The sequence below is a fragment of the Carettochelys insculpta genome, chromosome 27, assembly GCF_033958435.1.
Source record: "Carettochelys insculpta isolate YL-2023 chromosome 27, ASM3395843v1, whole genome shotgun sequence".
NCBI classification, from domain to species: Eukaryota; Metazoa; Chordata; order Testudines; family Carettochelyidae; genus Carettochelys; species Carettochelys insculpta.
Window position 1 is genome coordinate 8,709,603 of NC_134163.1, and position 25,895 is coordinate 8,735,497.

Here is a 25,895-nt window from a genome sequence, read left to right on the forward strand (position 1 = left end):
ATCTTCAGAATTTTACCCTCACTTGTGTCTCCGTTTGCCCTCCTGTAAAACGGGAGAGAAGCGTCACTCTCAAACTCTTCGGGTGCCCGGCCCAGGACATGTGCCACAGACATGCAGGCTTCCCAGCTCCTGCGAGGCTGCGGCGCACTGGGGGTCATCGGCCCACCTGGAGTTCAGCACGCTGGTGCGGCTGGCTGGCCAAACGTGGCTGCCCTTGTTGAAGGGCCACTCCTTTGGCTTCTCTGCGGGTTTCCCTTCCTGCCGCCCCTCCCACAAGGATGAGCCAGAGCTCATAGCCCTTAGGCCAGACCTGCCCAAGAAGCCAAGAAAACTCTGCCCTCCTTCCCCAAGCAAGGCAAACAGCTGGGTCAAGCTCACTGTGGACACAGCAGAAGCTGCAGGGTAGCAGGAGACCAGCCCTCCCTCGACTGTCAAGGCAGCTGCAGAGACACACACCATTTAAGTATATTTAATATTTACAAAAGTGGGTGGGTGATGTTTAAAGGTATAAAAAGGACGGTAGGAAAAGCAGCCCAGGCTAAGCCGAATGACCAACAGCGAAGACGAGTCTAAGTCAGGTGAGCAGCGACTCCACTTTCACTCTCTTGGCTGCTACGGGACCACAGCCCGAGCCCGGACACTCCTGTGTCAGACCGTCGCCGGGCTCCTTGCGTGCGGTCCCGGGCCCTGGGTGCACCCCGTCAGCCCCTTCAACTGTGCCGTTCTGATGGGAGCAGGGCTCGTCCCTGGCCAGGCGCCGAGCATCGGGGTCCTGTTTTAGGGGTGGTTCAGGCTTCACTAGCAGAGAACTCTCCACCACTGCTGGCCCCGTCCACTCAGGAATCTCCAGACCCAGCTGCTTCATCAGCTTTGTCATGACTTCGTCCACGTAGCCGTGGATGCGCAGGTCGGCTTGTCTGTCCTGGGGCCAAGAGACAGGAAACAGGGTCACAAAGCGACATCTCTTTGGCCTGAATGCTCCCACGTACCTCCAGCGGACAGGAGCCTGTCAGCTCTACAACACCGGCCACAGTTCAGCCCTGCTCTGGATCACCAGCCCACAGCTTTCTGGTCACCCACCTCTCAGGAGCTGGTGACCTCCTTACACTAGAAAAGCCCCAAATGCAGTTGTTGGGCCACAGATCCCTAATGTACCTCTGCTCTCTCCTGGTTCCCACAGGACTAGGTCCCAGCTAACCCGCCTTGGGGGAATTCCAAACACCAAGCAATCCAAGGCCCTCCCCAGGGGCCTCTACTCCCCATGATTTCACTCTGGTTTTTAAAGGCTGCGGCCATACACATAAACTGGGCAAGGCCTTGTAACTCCTAGCAACTTGCCTCACACCTTGGATTAACTCTCAGCTCTGCACTGACCAGGCAACAGTTGGGACAGATTGCAAAATCATCCCTGCAATTACAGTGATGCAGAAATAAAGAGGGAGTCCGCAGTGCCCGGAGGCAGGATTATTAGAGGTGTCCATGCAGGTTTCAGGAAAACACCCTCGTGAAGTGCTCAGTTAGTATCCCCTTCACGACAGCTACGAATGTAGAGCCTTTCAGACCTGAAGCAAAAAGGTGCAGGAGCTGCACGTCTTCCTTAATGATCTGGACGAGGGGACGGAGTGCACCTTCAGTAAGTTTGTAGATGACGCTAAACTGAGGGGAGAGGTCGATATGCTGGAGGGTAGGGACAGGATTCAGAGTGACCGAGACACACTGTGGTATCAGGCCAAAAGAAATCTATGGAGGTTCAACAAGGACAGAGTCCTGCATTCAGGATGGAAGAATTCCAAGCACGGTTACAGGCTGGGGACCAACTGGCTAAAGCAGCAGTTCTGCAGAAAAGGACCTGGGGATGACAGCGGACAAGAAGCTGGCTGTTAGTCAATGGTGGTCCCTTGTTGCCAAGAAGGCTGACAGCATATGGGGCTGTGTTACAGGAGCACTGCCAGCAGATCAAGAGGAGTGATTCTTCCCCTCTAGTCATCACTGGTGAGGCCACTGAAGTATGTGTCCAGTTTTGGGCCTCCCCCTACAGAAAAGGTGAGGACAAATTGGAGAGAGTCCCAGCAAAGGGCAATGAAAATGATTAGGGGCTGGAGCACATGACTTATGAGGAGAGGGTGAGGGAACTGGGCTCATTTAATCTGCAGAAGAATGAAGGGAGATTTGGGAGCAGCCTTCAACTATGTGAAGAGGGTCTCCAAAGAGGACGGTGCCAGGCTATTTTCAGTGGTGGCAGGTGACAGAACAAGATGCAGTGGTCTCAAGTTGCAGTGAGGGAGACAGGTCGGATATAATGAAAAGCACTGGAATGGGTTGCCTAGTGGAATCTCCAGCCTTGGAAGTTTTTAAGGCCCGGCTTGACAAACCCCTGGCTGGGATGATTTAGCTGGGGTTGGTCCTGCTTTGAGCAGGGGCTGGACTAGATGACTCCTGAGGACTCTTCCAACCCTAATAATCTATGATTCTGTGGGGGAGGCCCAACAGCACAGAATAACCCTGTTAACACACTGGTCTTTGGGCAGGCCATTGTCACAAACATTCCCATGTCTCTGGTCAGGAAGGAAGTGAGCAGCACCTTATTGGCATCTTTTTTTTTTTTTTTGAAGAGGGGCTAGTAGGGGGCTCTGAGATGGGAAATAGGTCAAAATAGACTGGCTGAATCGCTACAGAGTTCTGCCTGGGACAGGAACCAGACGACCTGAGCGGGGTTTTGTTTTAAAGCCTCCAACCATGTTGCATTTTGACCGTCTTGGAAACAAGCCGCCTTGGTTGTTTAGCAGGATTCTAATGAACAGGGTATGGGAGGGAGCTCAGAACAGAACTAAAAACAGTTAAATTCCATAGTGTCACAGTAAGGAATTAACTGTGGGAGTTAATTAACACTCAGGATTCCAATTCACCCAGGGATACGCGAGGGGCTTTGATCCCACTGGAAGGATTATTTATAATAATGATCTTTAAAGGTCTTTAATGATGGGGGCCCAGCATGTTTCCTTACCGAACTAGGCTGATTTCTTCTTGCCGGCAGCATAAGCTGGAGGCCTGGCTCCCAGACTGACCCACTTTTGCAGGATTCAATCACGCGCCCATGAGCACTGGGTGCTAGTGCTGGAACAAGACTGAGACCTATCAGATTACAGCTGGCCAGCAGTGAGCTTACAGGGCCAGCAAAGCATATTAACTCACGTGCTTTGTTGCTTGCAGATTTACGATGACCAGCTTCCCTCCTTTCCTCTTCGTGAGCAGGGGCAGGTTGCCACTGGGTTTGATCTGAAGAGAGGTCCCCAGAGTGACTGACAGGTCTGCTTTTCTGTAGATGGAAAATAAAACCGCAAACCCTTGAAAGGGAACAGAGGCAGCCTCAATGACCAGAGTCGCCTCCTTTAAGACAGAAGGCCAGACTCCCCGCAGGATGCCTAACGTGAGTCCCCCTCTGACAAGCCTTACGTTACAAGCGTTACTATAAACTGCATCTCGCCTTAATTCAGAATTGGAATCTGTGAAATCAGGAAACAAAACCCCATTTCAAATGATCAGCAGACCTGGTGTGCGACTGGCAGCTGGTACAGGCAAGGACTCTCCTCCTGTGTTTGTACAGCGCCTAATACTATGGGGCCCCAGTTACTACCCCAGCAAAAAAACAACAACAAACCAGGTCCTGGAAAGTCTTGTAAATACCCATCCACCCCCAGCAGCAACAATTAGATGTTGCAACAGTCAAAAAAGGAAACAGTGTTAGGAATCATTAAAAAAGGGGTAGAGAATAAGAAAGAATAATTTATTGTCTCTATATAAACCCATGGTACCCCCACATCTTGAATACTGGGTACAGATGTGGTCGCTTCATCTCACAAAAGAAATATTGGCACTGGAAAAGGTTCAGAAAAGGGCAACAAAAATGAGGCGGGGTCTGGACCAGGTGCCGTATGAAGAGAGGTTAAAAAGACTGGACTTTTCAGCCTGGAAAAGAGACCAAGGGGCGACAGGCTAGAGGTCTATGAAACCATGACGGTACAGAGAAAGTGAAGAAGGAGAAGTTATTGACGTGTTCCCACAACGTGAGAACTAGGTGTCACCACATGACATTAATGGATAGCAGGTTTAAAACAAACAAAAGGAAGTTCCTCTTCCAACAGCGCACAGTCAGCCTCTGGAAGTCCTTCTTAGAGGAGGTTGTGAAGACCAGGATTTTAACAGGGCTCTTAAAAGAACTAGATCAATTCATGGAGGTTGGGTCGATCAATGGCTACTAGCCAGGATGGGTAGGAATGGTGTCCCTAGCGTCTCTTTGCCAGAGACTGGAAATGGATGACAGGAGAGGGATCACTTGATGGTGACCAGTTCTGTTCACTCCCTCTGGGGCACCTGGCATTGGCCTCTGTTGGAAGACGTGTACTGGGCTAGATGGACCTTTGGTCTGACTCAGTGTGGCCGTTCTTATGTCGTTTCATTTCCTCCCACATGCTGTCCCTTTATATTGCAAGATCTGCGAGGCAGGAACTTATTTACTTGGCACTAGTCACTGCTACAGCCTCTTAAGATGCTAGATCGAGAATAAGGAACAAGACCCAGGAAATAACTTTGCCTCTTGGGGAATACCACAAGCACCCAGGATCATCCAACCACCACCTCACTGCCAAAAGCTGTTAGTTTCTGAAGGGTGCATTATCCCCCCACCTGCAAAGCCTTTGGATGATAAGCCAGGTACAATTTCTCTCTCAAGGAGAAAGAGAGATCCACTTAAGGCAGGGTGGGGAACCCTTTTTGGGCAGGGAGCTACTTACCTACAGAAAAATCAGTCATAGGCCACACACAAGTGAGACGCAACACACACACACACACACGGCCCCTAACTGAGAAGCATTTAAAAAAAGCAAACAAACATACTCACCTCATGCAGGTCAGGACACCAGGATTCCCCTTGTGAGGCTCAGGACTTCCCCTGGGTTGCGTTAACGCTTCTACGGACACCCCCAGGCTCCAGGTGGAGTCAAAAATGAGGGGTTCAGTGGGCAAGAGGGGGCAGAGTAGAGGTAGGGGTGAAGGGGTCTGGGTGGGACGTAGGGTGCAGGAGCTAGATGGGGGGGTGGAATATGGGGTCTAGGCAGGAGGTAGGATGCAGGAGCCAGCTGGGGGTGGGGATGTGGGGTCTGAGCAGGGGATAAAGGTGCAGGAGCCAGCTGGAGGTGAGCACTTATATGGCACAGATCCCACTTGGCAGGGGGCACAGGTGGCTCCACATCACCCTGCACTTGCAGGCACCACCCTCCACCACTCCCATTGGCCACGATTCCCAGCCAATGGGAGTAGGAGGCGTGGAGCCTGCAGCTGAGTGTAGGGACAGAGCTTCCATGCAGGGGCCCTAGTACTGGCTCCCCACAGTGGCGCACTGGCACTCCAGCCCCATATGGGGCACTGAGGTTTGGAGACTTCCCATGGAGCTGGAGTGCCAGCACTGGTTTGCCCCACTATGGAGGGTGGGAAGTCCCAAGCCTCACCACAGTCTGGATTTAAGCAAGCTGTGGGGCTAGCTCAGGCCCACAGGCCATAGGTTCCCCATACCTGGCTTTGGGGAGGCTTACAATGCACTTTACTCTCCTTTGTCTCTTGGATTTCAGCTGTAACATGCTTCCACTGCACTCTAATTCTGGCCAGCTACAGTCATTCTTAAGGATAAGACAGGGTTAAAATCCTGGAGCAAAAGGTCAGTGAACTGGGAGTGGGACATCAGATTCCAAGTATCTGAAGAGCCCAATTCATCTCAGCAGATGGCAAAAAGTCCCATAGCAACAAGTTTCACGCCGGATGAGCTATCAGCAGCGGTTTAACCGAGGTACCGAGTTTTAAACTCTAGGGCGCCAGAACACAGTGCTGTGCAGATAACTACCTGCAGGCTTCATCTGCCAGACTCAGGTCCCGATCAGGCAGGGAATCTTCCCAGTCTAAAATGGTGTCAATCAATTTTCCTCTGGGGGGGAAAAAATCCAGCAGAAAACAGAGTTAGTTTTGCTCTCAGACAAGGAACCACCAGGGACAGAGACTCATCTACAGAGCTGCACATCATCCAACACTGGGCCACTTCATCTTGATTGGCTCTCCATTGCCATATCTAATTAGCTCCATCTTTAAAGATGGATTTTAACAACTCCTGCCTGCCTGAGTTCAGCTGGGATCCGACAGTCATGCCGAGTTAAAAAATAATAAACAAACAAAGGAGATACACATCTCCTAGAACTGGAAAGGACCTTGGGAGGTCATCTAGTCCAGTACCCTGCCCTCTTGGCATTGTCTCTGGCATCTCTCTGCCCCAATCCTGAAACAGCCTCCTCAAGGATTGAGCTCACAACCCTGGGTTTAGCAGGCCAATGCTCAAACCACTGAGCTATCCCTCCCCTTCTGCAAACAGGATTCTGTGGGGCATATTCTGCCTGAGTTCCAGCCGTGCAGCCCACACACAGAGGGAACAGAGAGCAGAATAAAAACAAACAAGAAGTCCTGTGGCACCTTTTGGACTAACAGATATTTTGGAGCATAAGATTTCATAGGCAAAGACCCACTTCATCAGATGCATCTGACAAAGGGGGTCTTTGCCCACAAAAGCTTATGCTCCAAAATATCTGTTAGTCCCTAAGGTGCCACAGGACTTGTTTGTTTTTGAAGATACAGAGTAACTCAGCTACCCCTCTGATCGAGGTCAGAATGTGGCTCTGCATCTCGAACTTCATAACAATCCTGTGGTGATGGGTAAGTGGAAGCAGAGTACAGGGGATTGACTTTTGGTTGCTTTGACCATGGGCAGGCGTGGAAACCAGTCCCTACTGGGCGCAAGCAGCTACTGAATCAGAATGGTGGTAACCAAGACCCAATTTGCACTGGTGTAAGTGACCCCAGAGGGTTCAGAGCAGTGGAGAATCAGGGCCATTCTCTCTTGCCCAGACCTCTAGGCAGGTAGCAGGAACAAGCAGCAGCAGGAAGTGTGCCACAGAAGATGGCAAGCACCTGTGAAATGCACATAGGGCCGACTTGTGGATGATGTTTTCACAGGGCGGCTCGTCCAGCCATTTGCCACGGTTCCACTGAAAACCACGTGGCAAAGAATCTCTACCTTAAAACTGACTAATTAAAACCAAAGCTCCTCGTTAAAGGTTGCAACAAGACAGCGTGGAATCAGACATATACGACTGGTGGAGAGACAATGCCCTGCTGACACAGCCATCACACAATGCAGCACACGCCAGCCCCGATGGACTCCTGTGCAGCCGGTGTGCAGGGAGCAGTGGGGGTGGGGGACAGATTTCCAAAGAGGAACAGAGCTCCCACTTGCACCTTTCAAGATCTCCCTGCCCAGTCTTGGCTCTTCATTGGAGACAGTTTCAACCTGACCTGCGTGGGTCTGAGTGTAGGAAGTCCCCCACTCCTAACACAGAGATGCAAACATGAGCCATTGGCCCTCGGCTGAGTACCTACAGGAGCCTTACCAGGTATGCTTGGATTTGTGGTGCAAAGCAAAGACGTGCACAGGAAATGCCAAAGTCCAACAGTTTCATCAACGGTACTTTTCTAAAGGACGCAAGCCCAGCTTTCCTTCCCTCTCCTCCCCCGAGGATGTCACTACATGGTACGTACCGGCAGGCACGAAGGCCTCTAGCTTTGGAGACGTCACACAACCTGCCTGTCGGCTTGAGGCCCATGCTGCCCACAACAGCATCCCGCACGTACTGCCTTCGGATGTGACAAGAAAGGGCCCGAGTCAGAACGCGAGACAAAAAACAAAGTCCGTACACAGTAATTAGCACGCATGTGTGTACATATGGCAAACGCTAGACTACACCAGCCAGATCTAGACCATGCAACTAAGTAATAGGGGGAAAGATATAAAGGTGGAGAAACAGAGACTCACACCCCTTGGGTGCTAAGAGAAGTTGCCGACTAACATTATCGGCCAAATCCATCCCCAGGGTAACTAGTGAATAGTTAAGCCTGGGAGTAATCTGGCCCTATGCTTTAGTTCTACCTGCGGTGATCGCCCTCTTGAGGGGTTCAGAGCAATAGCTTCAGAATTCAGAATTTGTATTTGCTAAGAATCAAAAGGCAAAATCCAGACTGCTGCGACCCCTTATTCCTATTGAGCAGATCCCTGCGGCTACATCTACACTAGCCCCAAACTTTGAAATGGCCATGCAAATGGCCATTTTGAAGTTTGGGGCTAGTGTAGACATGGCCTACAAGTCCTTGCTACATGAAAGACAGGTGATATATTTTAGCCTGGGCATGACCAATTGGAGATCTCCTAGAGCTGGAAGGGAGGTTATTTAGGCCAGTACCTTGCCCTCTTGACAGGGCCAAGCACCACCCTGGACCTCTATTTGCCCCAATCCTTAAAGGGCTTCCTCAAGGATTGAACTCACAACCCTGAGTTTAGCAAGCCAATGCTCAAACCACTCAGCTATCCCTCCCCTCTTTGCCCCACCAACAGAAACACATGGGCATGATATATAACATGATAAACTGATTACAAGCGCTATGAGGATGTACTATGGAGCCTGAGTTAACAATCTCCCCCTCACCAAGCAGCAAGATTTAAGAATTTATCCAGTATTTGCATGGAATGGATCTGCTCTCGTGGCCCCTCCTGGGCTCTCTGCATCGTGGGTGTATCTGCCAGAAGCCCACAAGGCAATTAGACTCAACTCAAGCTAGAACAGAGTTACAGAACAGAATCCAGAACTGCAGCAGCCAGCTGTACCCCAGAGACACCCCAAAGGGGCATGCTGCTGGGCAGCTGGGCAGAGACTTGCTCACGCTGCCTTTTCACAAACAAGCGTGTCTCAAGCAGTAGGGATGACGTACTTGCCGCATTTCACACATTCCTCCACAAACATGTTCCCGTGCAGCTCGGCCAGCTTGTCCCTGCAGAAGAAACAGCAAGTGGGAGTTACCCAAGAAAGCTCACGACCTAACAAACCTGAGAGTCTCTCAGCTGCTATGGGGCTGCTTGTTATCTGAGAAACCCGGTGGCAACTCTGCCCCTGGGTGACACCTCAGGCTGTTCAGGAGACACCTATTTACAGATGGTGCGGCTGCATCAGGCTTGAACAGTCTCAGGTTAAGGCTCTGACAATGCCTGGCTCTGAGAGGTACTGTTCAGGATGAAACACTCCTGTGCTGGCAGGGAGAAGACCATTTGGCCCCAAGGTTTCTGTGATGGCAGCGCCACAGGCTGACTCACCCTCCAGATGAGCCAGGTTATTTTCTCGCGAGCCATCTGTTAGCGACACCCTCAGCATTGCCATCCATTTTCCACAGCGCCCCAAAACCCCATTAACCCACACGTCTAATCCAAGGCAGCTGATGGGGTTCCCTTTGTTAGGGGAATCCTTCCTAGTAGAGAATAAGGCATCTTTCTACATATACGTGCACTGCGGTAGCACATAGGATCTCCAGTCCTACGTCGAGTCCCCCCGTGCTAGGTGCTGCACAAACAGAACACAGGGACTGTCTTTGCCCGAAGGAGCACCCAATCTAAGTCGGTTCAAAGGAGAAGCCAGCACTTCTGTAAGTTAAACGTAACAGAATTCCCACACTAGCTGCAACCATACTACTATTAACAGAAGCTCCGATAAAGACCAGGGTGCTCCGTGCGTGCATGTAAGCATTTATCATCCAAACAGACAAGACAAAGGACGAATGGGGGAAAACAGGCCAAGAGAGGGGAAGCAGATCACAACAGGTAACTAGCAGAGCTGGTAATCCTGCTTTCCTGCCTTCCACTCCAGTGTTCTAGCTTGCGGATCCCATATACTGTTCCTGGTAAGCCAGCGTGATGTCCCAGCCGTTCACTTCGCAGATTTTTGATAAGGTGGCACTTGAACCAACAAAGGCCGGGAGCCAGTGCACAAGACCGGTCTGCATCTTTGACACAGCCTCTGATACAGACAATATCCATTTATCAACCTGCTTGCTCTTTCAGCACCTTGCCTACTAGGAAGCTTCATCCAAACCAAGTGCATTAAAGACATGTTCGACTAATGCTAAAAGCAGGTCCTTGAAAACCAGGTACCTTTTGGAACTGAGCTGCACTGTTTTCTCCTGATTTTACTGCCACCATTTAGAGGTGACGCAGCACCTCACACCACAACAGTGGGACAAGTTTCAGTGTGAAATGCTTGAGAAGGAAAGAGAAGTTTTAGACTGCATACTCCTAACCACCCTTCTGATTTCTTCTCCCTGTTCTGGGCCTCATCTGTGATTTTTGTTCGAGATCAGCAATGATGTGGGTCCGTAACGTCGATTATTATTATTATTATTAGGTCCTGGTGTGGTTCCACGTTATTGATGCTAACTACATCAAGAAATTTGCACCCACACTGTGACAGTAACATCAGCCTGATTTATCAACTACCTTGGAAACCATCTTCATTTTCTTCTATCAGATCTGTGCCTCTTTGTAAGGTCCTTTGTTGTGGGAAGTGCACGATTGGTTTTGATCAAAGTTCCCTTTATGTTGAGTACAACTTTCGACATACTGGTGTCTGCCGGGTACAGATGTAAAGAGCCAGCCTCCCTGAGTTCTGCAATCAGCAGCAGGGAGCTGGGACTGAAAACCCAAAGCTGACTTGTAGAAATTCAATAATTCTGGAAGCACAAGTAGGCAGTTAGGCTTGAGTTCAACAAAGCACTTAAATGTATGCTGAAATCACATTGACTTAAGTGCTTTGCTAAATCAGCACTTTAGGGAGGGATACATTAACTTGTAGCAGAGGGACTGTGTCCTTAAGTACTGTAGGGACAAGGGGATAGCCAACAGCTATTTTGTGATATGTCCCTTTAAGACTCCTGGGACTTTTTAAGTGGACAAAATGCAAAGGCAGGAGATGGGGGAGAGGATGGTGGTCCCAGAGGAATAGTCAATACTTGGGAGAAAATCCAGGCTACTATTTCTTTAAGGATCTGCTCTTCTTCCACTCTAGAAGTCCCAGAAAGCAGGTGCTGACTGACTCCTGCTCTGTTACCCTGAGGCTGTATAGTCAACCTGTACAATAGCAAGAAGTCCTGTGGCACCTTATAGACTAACAGATTTATTGGAGCATAAGCTTTCGTGGGCAAAGAAATCTTGTGGCACCACACAGATGCATCTGACGAAGTGGGTCTTTGCCCACGAAAGCTTATGCTCTAACAAAATCTGTTATAAGATGCCACAGGACTTCCTATTGCTTTTGCAGATACAGACTAACACAGCTACCCATCTGAGGCTTATCCAGTAGTAGTTTCAGATGACTGCTGCAGAGATCTCACTTTTTCCCCCCATTTAATTTACACTGTCTGGAGAAATGGCAAAAGCCCCCATCATACTTTTTTCTTGCATGTTGAATAGTAACAGAGAGGAAGCTGTGCTAGTCTATACACTATCAAAACAAAAAGCAGTCAAGTAGCACTTTTGCTAGTCTTTAAAGTGCTACTTGACTGCTTTTTGTTTTGATACTTTTTTCTGTACTCTTGAATAGTATTTTCAACAACTTGGAAGCAATATCGTTCAGGAAGGAGTGGTTCCCGTATGAAAGGCGGCTCTATTAAGTAGAACTTATGGATGTATCTTGTTAGGATCAGGTCATTTCTCATTTGTAACTAACCTCAGTGTTAATTGTTTTAGTTCTCCCTGTAATTTTTCTTGTTTCTTTGCATACAATTTACAGTGTGGACGTGGGCATTTAAGTCTGCCTGGAAAACGATATCCAGGGTAAACTGCTTCAACACAGTGTTGCACCTCTCTCGTCCAACACCCTCGGGACCTGACCAGTGCCAAACAGGAGAATTTGCCAGACGACAGGAGGTCAATATTGTCTAGCAGCATTACCAACACTTCCACTGCTTACGGGGTTCTTAGGTAACATCTAGGGGTAAATTGCAACTAAACAACAGCACAGAACATTGAGAGCCAGGGCTGGTGGCTGGAAACAAACTTGATGGGACCACTGGGTAACTTGAGCACACCCATGATACGTGGTTGTCTGGCTCAGCAAAATTGTGCTGGATTATGGATGTTGCCAGACAAAGGAGTTCCAGATTAGGGAGGTTAAACCTCTATCTTCTTCAAATTGCTTCATTTTTACTACATGGCAGCATTAAAATGAGAGGTTGCCACTCTCATCAACTCTCTGCTTTTCAGCTGTTTCCACGACTTGGTCACAGTTTGATTTTTGCCATTTTTTTTGGTGTGTGTTGAACAGAGATTGCTCCGGAACCAGCCAATGCTGAGCTGCTGGAAAGTCCAGGACAGGGACAAGAAAATCTCATGTGCGGGCTCAAACTCAACATTCTGCTCTTCTGCCTCAATGAGCAAAATTTCACGCAATGACATATGATCTTGAAGGAAAACAAAAACCAAAAACAGATTTCCTGCACTGCAAGGCCAACACGAACATTTTCTCCTGATCAGCTCTAGGCAGTGTAAATATTGTCCACAATGATTTGTTTTCTACCCCTTTCCTCAATCTACCCATCTTCCATCAGAAATTCACATGCTGATATTTGGCAATTTGTGAGCATTTGCCATTTTGATCAGTAGCTTTTACGCTTACTTTAGCTAGGATGAGAAACTGTCTTCTACTGCACTCAATACTTAGGCCTAAAAATAAATAGAGCCTGGCCAGTTTTGTATAGGAAAATATCCTCCCCTGTCCTGTCCATGTCACCCAAACTCTAGCAAATCAATTCTTCCTAGAGCACAGACTCTCACATTTCCCTTAGATCCAAAGACAGTTAGTGGCACCTACCAGCCACACCCACCTCAGTAACCAGCGGTTTAATATATCCCCCTTCTCTTCTGGGCTTTTTTATTTTTTTCCCTCCTCCTAAAAAAGGCAGTTCGGTTGCTTTTATATCGTGTCTCAATCACTTCCTTCTCTCCATTTCGGAATTAACATTTTCCTAGATAAATTAAAATCTGAGTCTCGTTCCTCTCATAGAAAAAACACTCCTTTCCAACAAGCTGTGTTCAGATCAGTGTTGGAGAATGACCCACATGCCTTGCCCACGCACAGGAACTGCAACAGTTAAAAAACAACCGTTACACTCAGAGGCACCAATTCTGTGCTCTGGGGCTGGAACATCCACAGGAAAAGATTAGTGGGTGCTGAGGACTCATTGGCAGCCAAGCTCCCCGACACACACCTCTCACTAGCCGGGGGCCCCGCTAATCAACTCCTGTCCTTCCCTTCTTCCCCCTGCTCCACCCAGCACTTCTGGAGCACCGTAAATAGCTCTTTTGCGGTGTTCAGAAAGTTGGAGGAGGGTAGAGGGAGGAGTGGATGGATATAGAGTATGGTCCAGGGAGAAGACAGGGCAGAAAGAGGCAGAGAGGGGCCAGGGCACGGAATAGGGATGGAAAGGAAAGAGCAGGGGTGCGGACAGGTGGGTGATCGAGGAAAGGAGCGGTGGAAGGGTGGGGCTTGAGGCAGAGTGCAGGGCTAAGCACCCCCCTGCCCCATCTCGATGGGAAGCTGGTATCTACGCTCACACCTTCAGTTTAACTGCTGCAAGACTGTGTACATCGCATGACCACATGGGACAGCCACCGTCACGGCTCTCACGAGAACGTTCTGGAGGTGTGAAGCTGGCACCCCCCAACCAAAAGAAAATGAAACGTATTTGTAGAGCCCACCATTTTTCTAACCCCGTTGGTCTGACTCTGTAGAGGGGCCATTTGGATTGCTAAAGCAAAAGAATTAAGCTCGGAGCATCCTCACGGGACAAGAACACAAGCAAGTATCTCCCCCAGACAAACGAGATCTGCTCCTCAGCTCATCCCATCTCATGCTGGGTGTCAGATGCACCTTCTCAAAGGAAGCAAATTCCCATTCACACCCTCTCCTGGCTCCTCTTCCTTTATATCTTCTTTCTTGAATTAAAATTGCCTTCTCATCTACCCCGATCCAAGCACTCCAGCACACAAAGCAAATCACCCCTTTGTTTGAAGTGCGAGAAATGTTCCCTCTGGGGTATTTTCACTGGAGACGAAAGTTTGTCTCCAAGGCAGAAGCTGCCTTTTCCACACTGAGCTAACGGAAAGGCGGCCTCCTTTGAGGATATCCTTGAAGCTGTCTTTACCTAAGTGCCGTTCAGTCTCTACTGCCATACAGGTGGGGATCGGACAGCCTGCGTCCTCCACATGTCAGAGCAGAGCGTGCGGCGCAGCGCCATAATGTTGTGGGCTCTGTTAAGATGAGGAGGCAGGGAGAGAAGCAAACAAATCAAGTAAACCACAGCACTGACGATAATTAACCTTAATTGAGGACTCTCTCCCCATGGGGTCCCTCCTAATCTGTTACAGACGTAAGTGGTGAAGTGTAATTTAGAGGCACTGCAGACCCACTCAGGTGCCAGTAAAGGCTTTCTCTAAGGTTTAGGAACCGTATTTGATGGGTGGGAGAGACTTTCAAAGCCCCCCAAGAAAGTGATGGGGGGGGGGGCTCCATGCTAACAGAAAGGACACGACTGAGGGCAGCAAACTGCAGCGCTGCCTGGAGCGCGCCACGCTGCCCCCGCCCTCCCAAGCGCTGCCTGGAGCGTGCCACGCTGCCCCCCCGCCCCCCCAAGCGCTGCCTGGAGCGTGCCACGCTGCCCCCCCGCCCCCCCAAGCGCTGCCTGGAGCGCGCCACGCTGCCCCCCCCGCCCCCCCCCCAAGCGCTGCCTGGAGCGCGCCACGCTGCCCCCCCCGCCCCCCCCCAAGCGCTGCCTGGAGCGCGCCACGCTGCCCCCCCCCCGCCCTCAGCGCTGCCTGGAGCGCGCCACGCTGCCCCCCCCCCCGCCCTCAGCACTGCCTGGAGCGCGCCACGCTGCCCCCCCCCCGCCCTCAGCACTGCCTGGAGCGCGCCACGCTGCCCCCCCCCCCGCCCTCAGCACTGCCTGGAGCGCGCCACGCTGCCCCCCCCCCGCCCTCAGCGCTGCCTGGAGCACACCATGCTGCCCCCCACCCCACCAGCCCTCAGCGCTGCCTGGACTGTGCCATGTGGTGCTCCAGCAGCCATGTAAAAGGCCCTGGGCTCCATCTGCTCTTGCAGTAGTGTGAGGGGTGAGGTGCGGGAGCCACCTGGCAGCCCCGGACCCTTTTGAATCGCCGGGTCCCAGGGCAACTCCCCCTTTTGCCCCACTCCCATCAGTGGGCCTGCCTGAGGAAACCCAGTTTCCCTAAAACAGGACACTCCTGCAAAAGGGTTGAGAGCGCCAACCCAGCTCTTTTAAAACAAGTCTGATGGTCTTCGTCCAGTTCCGGAAGAGGGGTGTCCACAATAGGCCATGAATAGCATCACCCTTACTGGCAGTTTTCAAAAAGAAGCTGCAGTCTGGGCAGGTTACAGAGACCAGATTCCCCCTTCCCTCTAGGTTAGCACTGAGGTGCGTGGACAGAATGCGCTGAGGGAAGGCTGCTGGATCTCAGCAGCAAGAGAGGGCTTCAGTCTGCAAGCAAACAATCCATCCCTCGTGACAAGCATTAGGTTATCTGTGTCAGCATCGCACCCATAAAGAGAAGCTGACTGCTCTAATGCAGACATGCCAGCTTTGTGACAGCCCACAAGTAACCTAAGGAACTTAACAAGGCAGCTTTCAGATATCCTTCCTTCAGAGATCAACAAGAAGTCCTGTGGCACCTTATAGACTAACAGATATTTTGCAGCATAAGCTTTCGTGGGCAAAGACCCACTTCATCAGATGAATGAGTGGCGGTGTGGTTTCAGAGGGGTATTTAAAGAACGGGGTCCCAGGCAGAGGGAGGGCCAGAGCTGACAAGGTCTATTCAGCAAGGTGGAAATGGCCCAGTATCAACAGTACTTATCAAAAGAGGAAAAAACAAGTCAGATCAGACAGGGGGATGTGAGCCTTTGTCAGAGTCTAATGGGGAGATGACAGCACCCAGAGCAGAGAAACTGCCTTTGTAAGCTGCGAGCCACTCCCAGTCTCTGTTTAATCCATGGTTAATGGAGTCAAATTGTAAATAAATTGCAGCTCAGAGATTTCCCTCTCCATTTGACTTTTGAAATTTGTGTGTTTCAGGACTGTCACCCTTAAACCTGCCCCTGAGTGTCCAGGGAGACTGAAGTGTTCCCCACCAGGCTTCTGTAGATGTCAGCCACCAAGACTACAAATCCCAGCATGCAGTGTTCCACCATGAACAGCATCCTGGGATCTGTCGACTTTGCAGGCTCCACTTGCCTGTAAGGGGAGGTTGCACTTTGTTCCTATATGCCCACAAAAGCAGTTCTTGGAAAGCAGCCATCAGCTGAGTGCACTTCCATTCCCTCTCTGTACCTCTCTGCAGACACAATGGAGTCCTCTACGTTTTTCCTGCACAGCATCTTATACGTTAACAATGCTTTGTAGACATTAGCACTATTTAGATCGGCTAGTGACTGAATGGAAGTTTCCCCGTTTTCGCCTGCAGACACACAAAGAGGAGAACTAGCAAGCTAAGACAACAGTCCCCATAAGCCCACAGAGGAAGACAATGGCAGAGTAGAGTAGTGTACTTTGTCTGCCAAGTCAGTCCTTACCGACACAGTGCATTGTGATGTTTACAATGGTGATTAGTACTTGCTATTTTATATAAACCAATGTCTGCCCTTTAATGCAGGGGCAGGGATTGGTGGGGGGGGCGCGGTCTGGATCTTAGGGGCAGTTCAAATCCATTGGTACCGAGTCCCAGAACAGCTTTGGGAAGTGGTCCAGGAGCTACATGGGTCATTGCCTTTAAACAAATAAACCCCCCTTTAGCAACAGCAACACAGCAAGCAAGGCTGGGTTTAGCTTGTGCCATGGTGGTACCACAGGAGCTGTAGACGGTGCAGGTACGGTATCAGAAGGAGGCTGATATCTGCTTCAACCCTGGTCTCACAAAAGCCCCCTCTCTTTAGATGCAATAAAGCTTATTTTCCTCAAACACAGCCCACAGCACAGCCCATCCACACACTTGCTGCCGCCATGGGACTAACAGATGTTTTAATACAGACATGATTCAGAACCCATGTTGTTTCTAAAGCTCAGGGGGCTTGGGCTCCAGGAATGCTTTCATCTAAGGACAGCACGGACGTTACAAGCACTAGCAGAGACATGTGCAGCATCCACACACACTACCCTGCAAAGCAGCGTTTGATAAGAAGCAGTAATGTGACAGGCTTTGGCGCCTGCTACAGGTGCCTGGGCCCTGCAGGTAGAGCTGGGTAACGGAAGCACAGTACCGTGGGAATCCAGAACGCACATGCAGGCCATCTACGTTCTGGCTGACCAGGAACTTCAAGATGCCGACTCTCTGCAGCTCCAGCAGCGCCATGTGGGTCTTGGAAGGCCTCGCATTCTCAAAGGTAGTGTCAAACTTGGGGGACAATCCCCTCTCCTCCATTGTCCACACGCCATTGGGCCCCCTGTTGGAGGGGAAGGGAAGGAAGTCAAGTTAAAACTGGAGCTAGCCGACATTAAGCAGCAATGAGCAGACACCAGGCTCGCCCCCATTAAGAAGGGGAGAGCAAAGTCAGTTGTTGAACAAAGGAGACTTGCTACCATAGCACTTCTGCCCTTGATGCAATGAGAACACATCTGGGCCCTACCGCTGCGACCTGGGTGCTTAATCCAACGTTACTGCAGGCAACATTTTAAGATTAAAAACTAACGAGCAAGAAGGAAACAAGACTAAATTTCTGCACTGACCCAGAATGATACTGAGAGTACAGGCACGAAGGGTGGGCAGACCAGGGCCTAAAACATGCAGGAGAGCTCTCAAAGCTGCCTGCAGACCACAAGGCACACTAGCTGTGCAGCGGTATTGGGCTTAATCAGACGTAACTGCCTGACATATCTGCGTATGAGGAAGGCCCACCTGGGAAGGGAGGAAGAGTCCACACCAGTCTACTTCCAGATAAATCCCAAGGCTCACTCAGTGGCGGCTTGAGTCGCCCCATGTACAATTAATACGTAACTTGCACGCTGAGGAGACTGGAAACAGGAGCTGGAGGATGCAAGAAAGTAGCTCCATTTCCTGTACTTTATCATCTTTTCTCCACACTTTATTTCCTGCTCGCCTGTCCAGGTAAAGTGCCCCTCATTTCCCACTGTGAGATATACACCTATCCTTTAAGTGCCCTCTACATTCAACCTCCAGAGCACACGGGAACATCCCTAATCTGGGTGTCCCCGATTCCAGAACACCTGTGGTTCAGATCCTGGCAGACAGGGAGGAGGAAGCGACTCTGCGTGCTACTGGTCTCCTTCCCCCGCAGCTGGGGGAACAGCAGCGCAGCAATGGGCTTCTACAGAGGCTTTTGGGCAGTGCCTGGGAGCAGCGAGGGGCACAGACCCACGTGTGGCCCAGGAGCAGGGCACCAGCTAAGCACCCCACCCCCACTGCCTCCTGGAAAATTCTATCATCCAGCAGCCCCCGTTTCCCAGGGCTGCCGTATTAAAGAGGTTTGAGTGTACCTAAGATTCAGTAACTGGGGAACGAGCGTGTTGCAGCACCGTGCACCTAGCTAGACACCCATCAAAAAATCCAGCGACTGAAGAGACCTATTAGGGCAGCTGTGGGGCACAATGATGCCATAGGGGATATTCTCTCTCCAGTGTCTTTCCCGCTCTTAAATGAATTGACCAATGACACTTGCATGACTTCAGCTGAGAAACGAGTCCACAGCTTAAGGTCCCTCTGCTATCAACTGCTTTCCTAATACTGAGCCCATGTGTATCCCATTACTCCTGGCTTTACCCCCTTAAAACACCTGCCACTGTTACACCCTTCAGACAGAATGCTGGCCAATGTGTGTTCTAGCCTATACGACTAGCGTGTGACCTCAGGTGGGTCAAGTCACTTCGGTGCCTCAGTTTTCCCACATCTGAAAATGGATGGTGATGTTCCCCCTCCCTCCTGGAAGAGCACAAGCCTGCAGTGCAGAGGAGCCACCGAGGAGATAACATTACAGGTTGCACCTCCCTGGTATGGCACCACCAGGACCCGACCAGTCCCGAAGGAGTGAATTTGCCAGAGCAGGGAGGTCCCTTGTCATCAGCACTTGCTGCAGGCATCTTGCTTTGGCTTCCCCAACCTCTTTCCGCTGGGCTCCTTGCCCAGCTGCTGCTGGGGTCCTGGGTGGCCCAGGCTCTGGCAGCACGGCCCTGGGGCCAGGGCCCTTGGGCAGGAAGCCGTGGAGCTACTATGCAGCTGTGGCCTCATTGCTGGGAAGGCCCAACCCCAGGCACCGGGGCAGCACTCTGACTCCAGCACCTCACTTACAGGTGGGCCCCAACCCTGCGCTGCCATGGGGCTGCCAATCCTGGCCTCACACTGCCACAGGGCTCTGGCCCCATACTGCTCCCAGGTGGGCTACCCACCTTGTTGTGGCTGCTCTCCCACAACTTTGTCTCCCGAGGTCTGTGGTCAAGGAGCATCTATGATCTTACCTGACCACTGATGCTGCTGGACCAGAGAGCCCCAGTTTTTGGAGGTGCAACCTGTACCACTTAGTGAGATGTTCCAGGGGAACCCCATTCTGTTTAGGCTCAGCATCCCCTCACTGGCAAGGCAGGCCGATGATAGTCACAACTACCGGAAGTGAAAGTAACCTGCTGGGAACAAGCACGAGGGGGCATTTTGCTGTGTCAAAGAAAACCCAATTTGCAGCCAACAGCTTGAGTGGAATTGCACGGCTGAGTCCCAGACAGCCTGTGTGCAAGGTCCTGCTTCTGGGGTAGCTCAGATAGGTCTGCAGAGAAACAGCACCACCTGCTGCTTAGGAGAACTGAGAGGCCTGGAAAACAGACAGAATCAAACGTTCTACACGTAACTGACTCAAAGCCCTGGCTTTATGGCCCTTCTTCTCAACATACGGCGTCTGCCAGAGATCACGTATATCAGATGGAACACACACACCAGGTCAATTTTGAATGATCCATCCCCCGTCATCCAACCCCAGCTTCTGTTTAGAGACACCAGGAGCATGGGATAGAGTCTCTGCCCACCTTGGCTAATTGCCGTTGATTGACCTCTCCTTTTTGCACTTGTCTGCTTCTTTTTGAACCCAGTCAGATTTTTGGCCTTCGCAGCATCCTCCAGTAACAAGTTCCAGAGGGGCTGTGTCAATGCTACAAAAATAACTTTGAAGTTGCTTACTTCGAAGTACAATTTCAAAGCTGAGCGTCCACACACACCCTACTTCAAAGTTAAACTTCAACGTAGGGCACTACTCCGTTCCTGAGAGAGTAGGGAACAGAGTAAGGGCTTTGAAGTTGGGCCCTCTACTTGGAAGTTCACTTCAAAGTAAAGGAAAATGTGTGCAGATTCTCTGCTGGCTACTTTGAAGTAGCGCCTAACTGGGAAGTTAGTTCCTACTGTAGACACACCCAGGATATCGGTGTGTTGCGTAAATAAGTACTTCCTGCAGCTTGTTTTAAACCTACTGCTTAGTCATTTCATCCACTGACCCCTAGTTCTTGTGTTATGTGCAGAGTAAGTAACACTCCCCCTTCACTTTATCCCCAGCCGTCATGATTTTATAGAGCTCTATCCTGTCTCCTCCTAGTTGTCTCTTTGCTAAGCTCAATAGTTCCGTTCTTCTTAATCTCTTCTCACATGGATGCTGGAGTCTAATCGTCATTGCCCGTCTTTGTACCTTTCCTAATTCTAATATTTTGTTCAGAGATGGGGTGATCGGAACCAGTACCGAAGGTACGGGTGTGCCATGGATTTATACTGTGGCATTATGGTATTTTCTGTCATAAGAATGGTTACATTGGGTCAGATCAAAGCTCCATCTAGCCCAGTGTCCTTTCTTCCAGTAGAGGCCAATGCCAGATGCCCCAGAAGCAATCATCAAAGGAATCCCTCTCATAGAATCAGAATCCTGGAGCTGGAAGGGACCTTAGGAGGTCACCTAGACCAGCTACCTGCCCGAAGCAGGATCAACCCCAACTAAATGATCTCAGCCAGGGCTTTGTCTAGCTGAGGCTTAAAAACCTCTAGGGATGGAGATTCCACCACCTCTCTAGGTAACGCATTCTAGTGCTTCACTGCCCTCCTGGGGAAATAGTTTCCCCTAAAATCCAACCCACACCTCCCCCTCTGTAACTTGAGGCCACTGAGCCTTGTTCTGCCATCCCTCACTACTAAGAACAGCCTCTCTCCATGCTCTTTAAATCCTCCTTCAGGAAGTTGAAGGCTGCTATCAAACTGCCTCTCTCTTCTGCAAACGAAATAAGCCCAAAACTCTCAGCCCCTCGCCATAGATCATCCATTTCCAGCTTCTGACAGAGAGGCTAGGGACACCATTCCTACCTAGCCTGGCTAATAACCACTGATGGACCTAACCTCCATTAATTTACCTATTTCTTTTTTGAACCCTGTTAACATCTTGGTCTTTACAACCTCCTCTGGCAAGGAGCTCCACAAGCCGACCACGTGCTGCATGGAGAAAATCTTCCTTTTGTTTGTTTTAAACTTGCTACCCATTCATTTCATTTGGTGACCCTTACTTCTTATGAGAACAAGTAAATAACTTTTCCTTATTTCCTTCATCTTCTTATCTATCCCTTTTCCTAATAGCTCCTAACATTCTATTACCTTTTTAACTGCCACAGAACATCTAGTGGATGTTTTGAGGGAACTATCCATGATGACGCTGAGATATTTTCTGAGCGATAACCACTAGTTTAGACCCCATTATACTGTGCACTTGGGATTATGTTTTCCAATGTGCACTGCTTGAAACTTATCAACATTGAATTTCGTCGGCCATTTTGTCACCCAGACATCCAGTTTTTTTGAGTTCCCTCTCTTAATTCTTTGCAGTCAGCTTTGGCGTTAACTATCTTGAGAAATTTTGTATCAACAGCAAATCTTGCCACCTTGTTGTTCACCATTTTTCCTAGGTCATTTATGAATATGCGGAACAGCACTGGTCCCAGCACAGATCCCCAAGAGGGTATCACTATTTAGCTCTCTCCACTGTGAAAACAGAGTATCTTATCTTTTAAACAGCTGCTGAACCAAGAAAGGATTATTCCTCTTATCTCATGACTACCTATTCTGCTTCAGAGCCTTTGCCGAGGGACCATATCAAAGGTTTTCTGAAAGTCCCAGGACCTTGTAATGATTGGATTGCCCTTGTCAATGGTTTGACACACTAAGGCTGTGTCTACACTACCACACTCCTTCCAAGGGATGATGGTTAAGTAGGGTGTTGGGAGTTTACTAATGAAGTGCCGCACTGCATATGTAGCACTTCATTAAGCAAGCTCCGCCCCCCAACAGCAACTTTGAAGTTTTAAACTTCGAAGTACTGGCTTGCGTCTAGCCACGGCTCACCCGCCGGTACTTCCAAGTGCCGGGGCAACTTCAAAGTTCCTTTACTCAAAATGTGGGGGTGGGGGGAATTTACTTAATGAACTGCTGCATACACAGTACAGCACTTCATTAGTAAACTCCCAACACCCTACTTACCATCCTCCCTTGGAAGGAGGGTGGTAGTGTAGACAAGCCCTAAAAGACTGGCAAGGCATGATTCCCCTTTGCAAAAGCAATGTTCACTTTGCCACAAGATACTGTCTTCATCTATGTGCCTGGTAATTTTGCTCTTTCTTACAATTACAACCAATTTGGCTGGTTCTGAAGTTAGGCTTACTGGGCTGCAATTGCCAGGAGAGTCTCTGGAGCCCGTTTAATTAAATTAATTCCCCTGCAGTCATGTCAAACAGATTTATGCAACAGGTTCCATTGCACAATTAGCAGTTCTTCAATTTCACATTTGAATTCCTTCAGAACTATTATACCATCTAGTTCTGGTGACTTATTATGTCTTAATTTATGAATTGTTCCAAAACTTCTATTGACACTTCAGCCAGGAACAGATCATCAAATTTATTGCACAAAATAATACTTCAGATTTAGGGATCTCCTCCTTTGCGGTGAAAATCAATGAAAAATTAATTTAGCTTCTCCGCAGCAACCTCCTCTTCCTCTGCTCCAACAGCCCCGCTGATTGTTGGGCAGGCTTTCCGCTTCTGATACATATTGTTTTAAAATGTTGTTAGCTTTTATGTCTTTTGCTAGCTGCTCTTCAAATTTTTTCCTGGCCTGCCCAATTACATGATTTATACTTGAGTTGCCAGAGGTTATACTCCTTTCTGTTCTCCTCAGGAGGTTTTAACTTTCAATTTTAAAAGGGCAGCTTTTTGCATTTTTACTACCCCTTTTACTCTGCTGTTTAGGCACGTGGCAATTTTAGTCTACTGCCTTCTGTTCATTTGTGTTATTGATTTAGTCTGAGTCTCTAGAATCATATTTTTAAATAGTCTTCATGCAGTTTGAAGGCATTTAACCTTTCAATTTCTGTTCAATCAGCTTCCTTATCCCTCCCCCCCGACCCACTTTGTGACGGTTTTTAGTAAAGGGGTTATTCTATGTTTTTGTCACACTAGTTACCAGCATGGACAAATGAGTGATAAAAAGTGGACACCATTTTGGCCAATAAAAAAAAACAAGCTCTTGACTTTGGAGGCAAATTAGAGCACACTATAGATAGAAAGGAGAAAAAGCCTCTAACCTCCATTTCCAAGAGAAATAGAAAAGGGGATGTTTTGTTCCCCAGAAGTAATAACAATAAGCTACTGAAGACATGGACTACTTTCCCCACAACACTTAACACACAGGCTAACTGGCTACGTAGCAGGGATGGAGCCAGAAGACAACTATTTGTTGCTCATTAATGAAACATTTTCACTATAAATATCACATATTCCATCACTGACACAGCAAATTAACCCTTGCACTCCTACAAGCATCTATCTTCCAAGGATCTCCAAGCACTTTGCAAATATTAATCTTTGGCCAAACTCCTGGGAGCTGGACACATTTTTCATGTAGGGAAATGGAAACACTGAAAAAGCCAGGAACAGAGCCCACAAGCCCTAACGCAGCACTTTGCTCTGACCACTAGCCCACGCTGCTTCAACAATTAGGCTGTGTTTTCATACGATGCCCTTACCTGAAGTCTGGGATTCCTGAGGCTGTGCTGATCCCAGCTCCTGTGTGGAACACTACATTGGAAGAGGCCCTGATCAAGTCTGCTAAGGCACACACTTTTCTCTCCAGCTCCTCTGGCGGGTCAAAAATCTGAGAGGAAGGCAACATTGAACTGGAAAGTCAGGAAAAAGCACCTTGCCACCCCAGCGCGCAAAAAGGAAGCGGAGCTCTTTCACCTGAGCCACAAAGCTACTATCCCGCACACCAGGGATACAACTTGACAGAGGAAAAACGTGTATTAGCAGCGGGGCTGCACAGAATCAGCGCTGGTGGCCTGAACTCATGGCCTGGTGCTGGCCACTCTGTGGATCAGACTGAAGCCACCCAGCTGCTTCGGGGAGATGGAGTCAGCACTCGAGGCGGGGGGGAAGCAGGTTTGGGGGGAAGCACCCCGGGGGGAGGGGAGCACAGGATCCCAACTGGTGGGGGGAGAGGAGAAGGGAACCACCCTGGGAAGAGGGGAGCAGCCGGGGGAGGGGGAGACAGGAAGACCGGGAGTACCCGGGGGAGGGGGAAGACAGGAGGGCCGGGCTCCGGTGGGGGGGGGGGGGGGGAGCAGCACCCGGGGGAGGGGGAAGACAGGAGGGCCGGGCTCCGGTGGGGGGGGGGGTGAGCAGCACCCGGGGGAGGGGGAGACGGGAGGGCCGGGCTCCGGTGGGGGGGGGGGGGGGTGAGCAGCACCCGGGGGAGGGGGAGACGGGAGGGCCGGGCTCCGGTGGGGGGGGGGGAGCAGCACCCGGGGGAGGGGGAGACGGGAGGGCCGGGCTCCGGTGGGGGGGGGGGGAGCAGCACCCGGGGGAGGGGGAGACGGGAGGGCCGGGCTCCGGTGGGGGGGGGAGACGGGAGGGCCGGGCTCCGGTGGGGGGTGGGGAGCAGCACCCGGGGGAGGGGGAGACGGGAGGGCCGGGCTCCGGTGGGGGGTGGGGAGCAGCACCCGGGGGAGGGGGAGACGGGAGGGCCGGGCTCCGGTGGGGGGTGGGGAGCAGCACCCGGGGGAGGGGGAGACAGGAGGGCCGGGCTCCGGTGGGGGGGGGGGGGAGCAGCACCCGGGGGAGGGGGAGACGGGAGGGCCGGGCTCCGGTGGGGGATCTGGGGGAAGCGTCCCGAAGGGCGGGGCGCTGGGAACGCCGGGCCCCTGTCGGGGGCGTGAGGGGGGAGCCTCTGGGGGAGGGGCGGCGCAGGCCCTGCCAGGTGGGTGAGGGCGAAGCGGGGGAGGGGCGCAGGGCCCCCGTCGGGGGCGGGGGGAACAGCCCGGGGGAAGGGGGCGCGGGGAGGCCCCAGCGCTGGGCGAAGGGACCCCCCGGAGGCAGTGGTGGGTCCGGGAGGGCGAGGAGCCGGGGGCGGGAGCTCCTCCTTCGCTCTCACCTCGGGGAGGCCGCACTTGCCCTTGTCCGAGTAGGGGGAGAGCCCGGCCGCGTAATTCACCGACATCCTCCCGCCGGCGCCGCCGCTACCAATAAAGTTTCCCTTGTTGTCAATTCCTCTCGGGGAGGGCAGGGCGGAAGCGACAGGGCAGGGCTCACTGAAGCCACCGCCCCTCAAGCCGCATGCGCAAAACTCTGAGGCGCGCGGCGCCCGGCGCCATGTTTGTTCCTGGCACGAGCTCAGGCTTGCCAGCTGGGCAGAGCTGGGATCGCAGGGAATGGGCTGTACTAGCTCGATCTGTGCCCCTGGCTTCGGGGGTGGGGGGCCCTAGGGAGCAGACCAGGGGTGTCCAACCTTTTGGCTTGCCTGGGCCGCACTGAGTGAAGAGGAATTGTCTTGGGCCGCATATAAAATATATAATATGGTTAATGTATATAAATCACATAATAATGTTAAAAGTTTACGATCT

The 25,895-nt window shown here is 50.9% G+C and overlaps 1 protein-coding gene across 4 annotated transcripts; it reads right to left on the reverse strand.

The window, feature by feature from the left end:
• Positions 1-459: 459 nt before the first annotated feature.
• On the reverse strand, positions 460-25,513 carry SIRT6 (sirtuin 6). Of its 4 annotated transcripts, none has more exons than XM_074978504.1 (8): positions 25,427-25,513; positions 24,024-24,151; positions 17,238-17,420; positions 8,857-8,916; positions 7,633-7,728; positions 5,894-5,974; positions 3,193-3,316; positions 460-922 (listed from the first exon to the last, which is right to left on the reverse strand). In XM_074978504.1, the coding sequence occupies exons 1-8, from the start codon at positions 25,490-25,492 to the stop codon at positions 575-577; spliced, it is 1,086 nt and encodes a 361-aa protein (XP_074834605.1). In that variant the 5' UTR covers positions 25,493-25,513; the 3' UTR covers positions 460-574. The 4 variants fall into 4 exon arrangements, with proteins under 4 accessions (XP_074834605.1, XP_074834607.1, XP_074834608.1 ...); XM_074978506.1 differs by lacking the exon at positions 25,427-25,513 and adding an exon at positions 24,238-24,354; XM_074978507.1 differs by lacking the exons at positions 24,024-24,151; positions 25,427-25,513 and adding an exon at positions 17,873-17,987.
• Between the last annotated feature and the right edge of the window lie 382 nt (positions 25,514-25,895).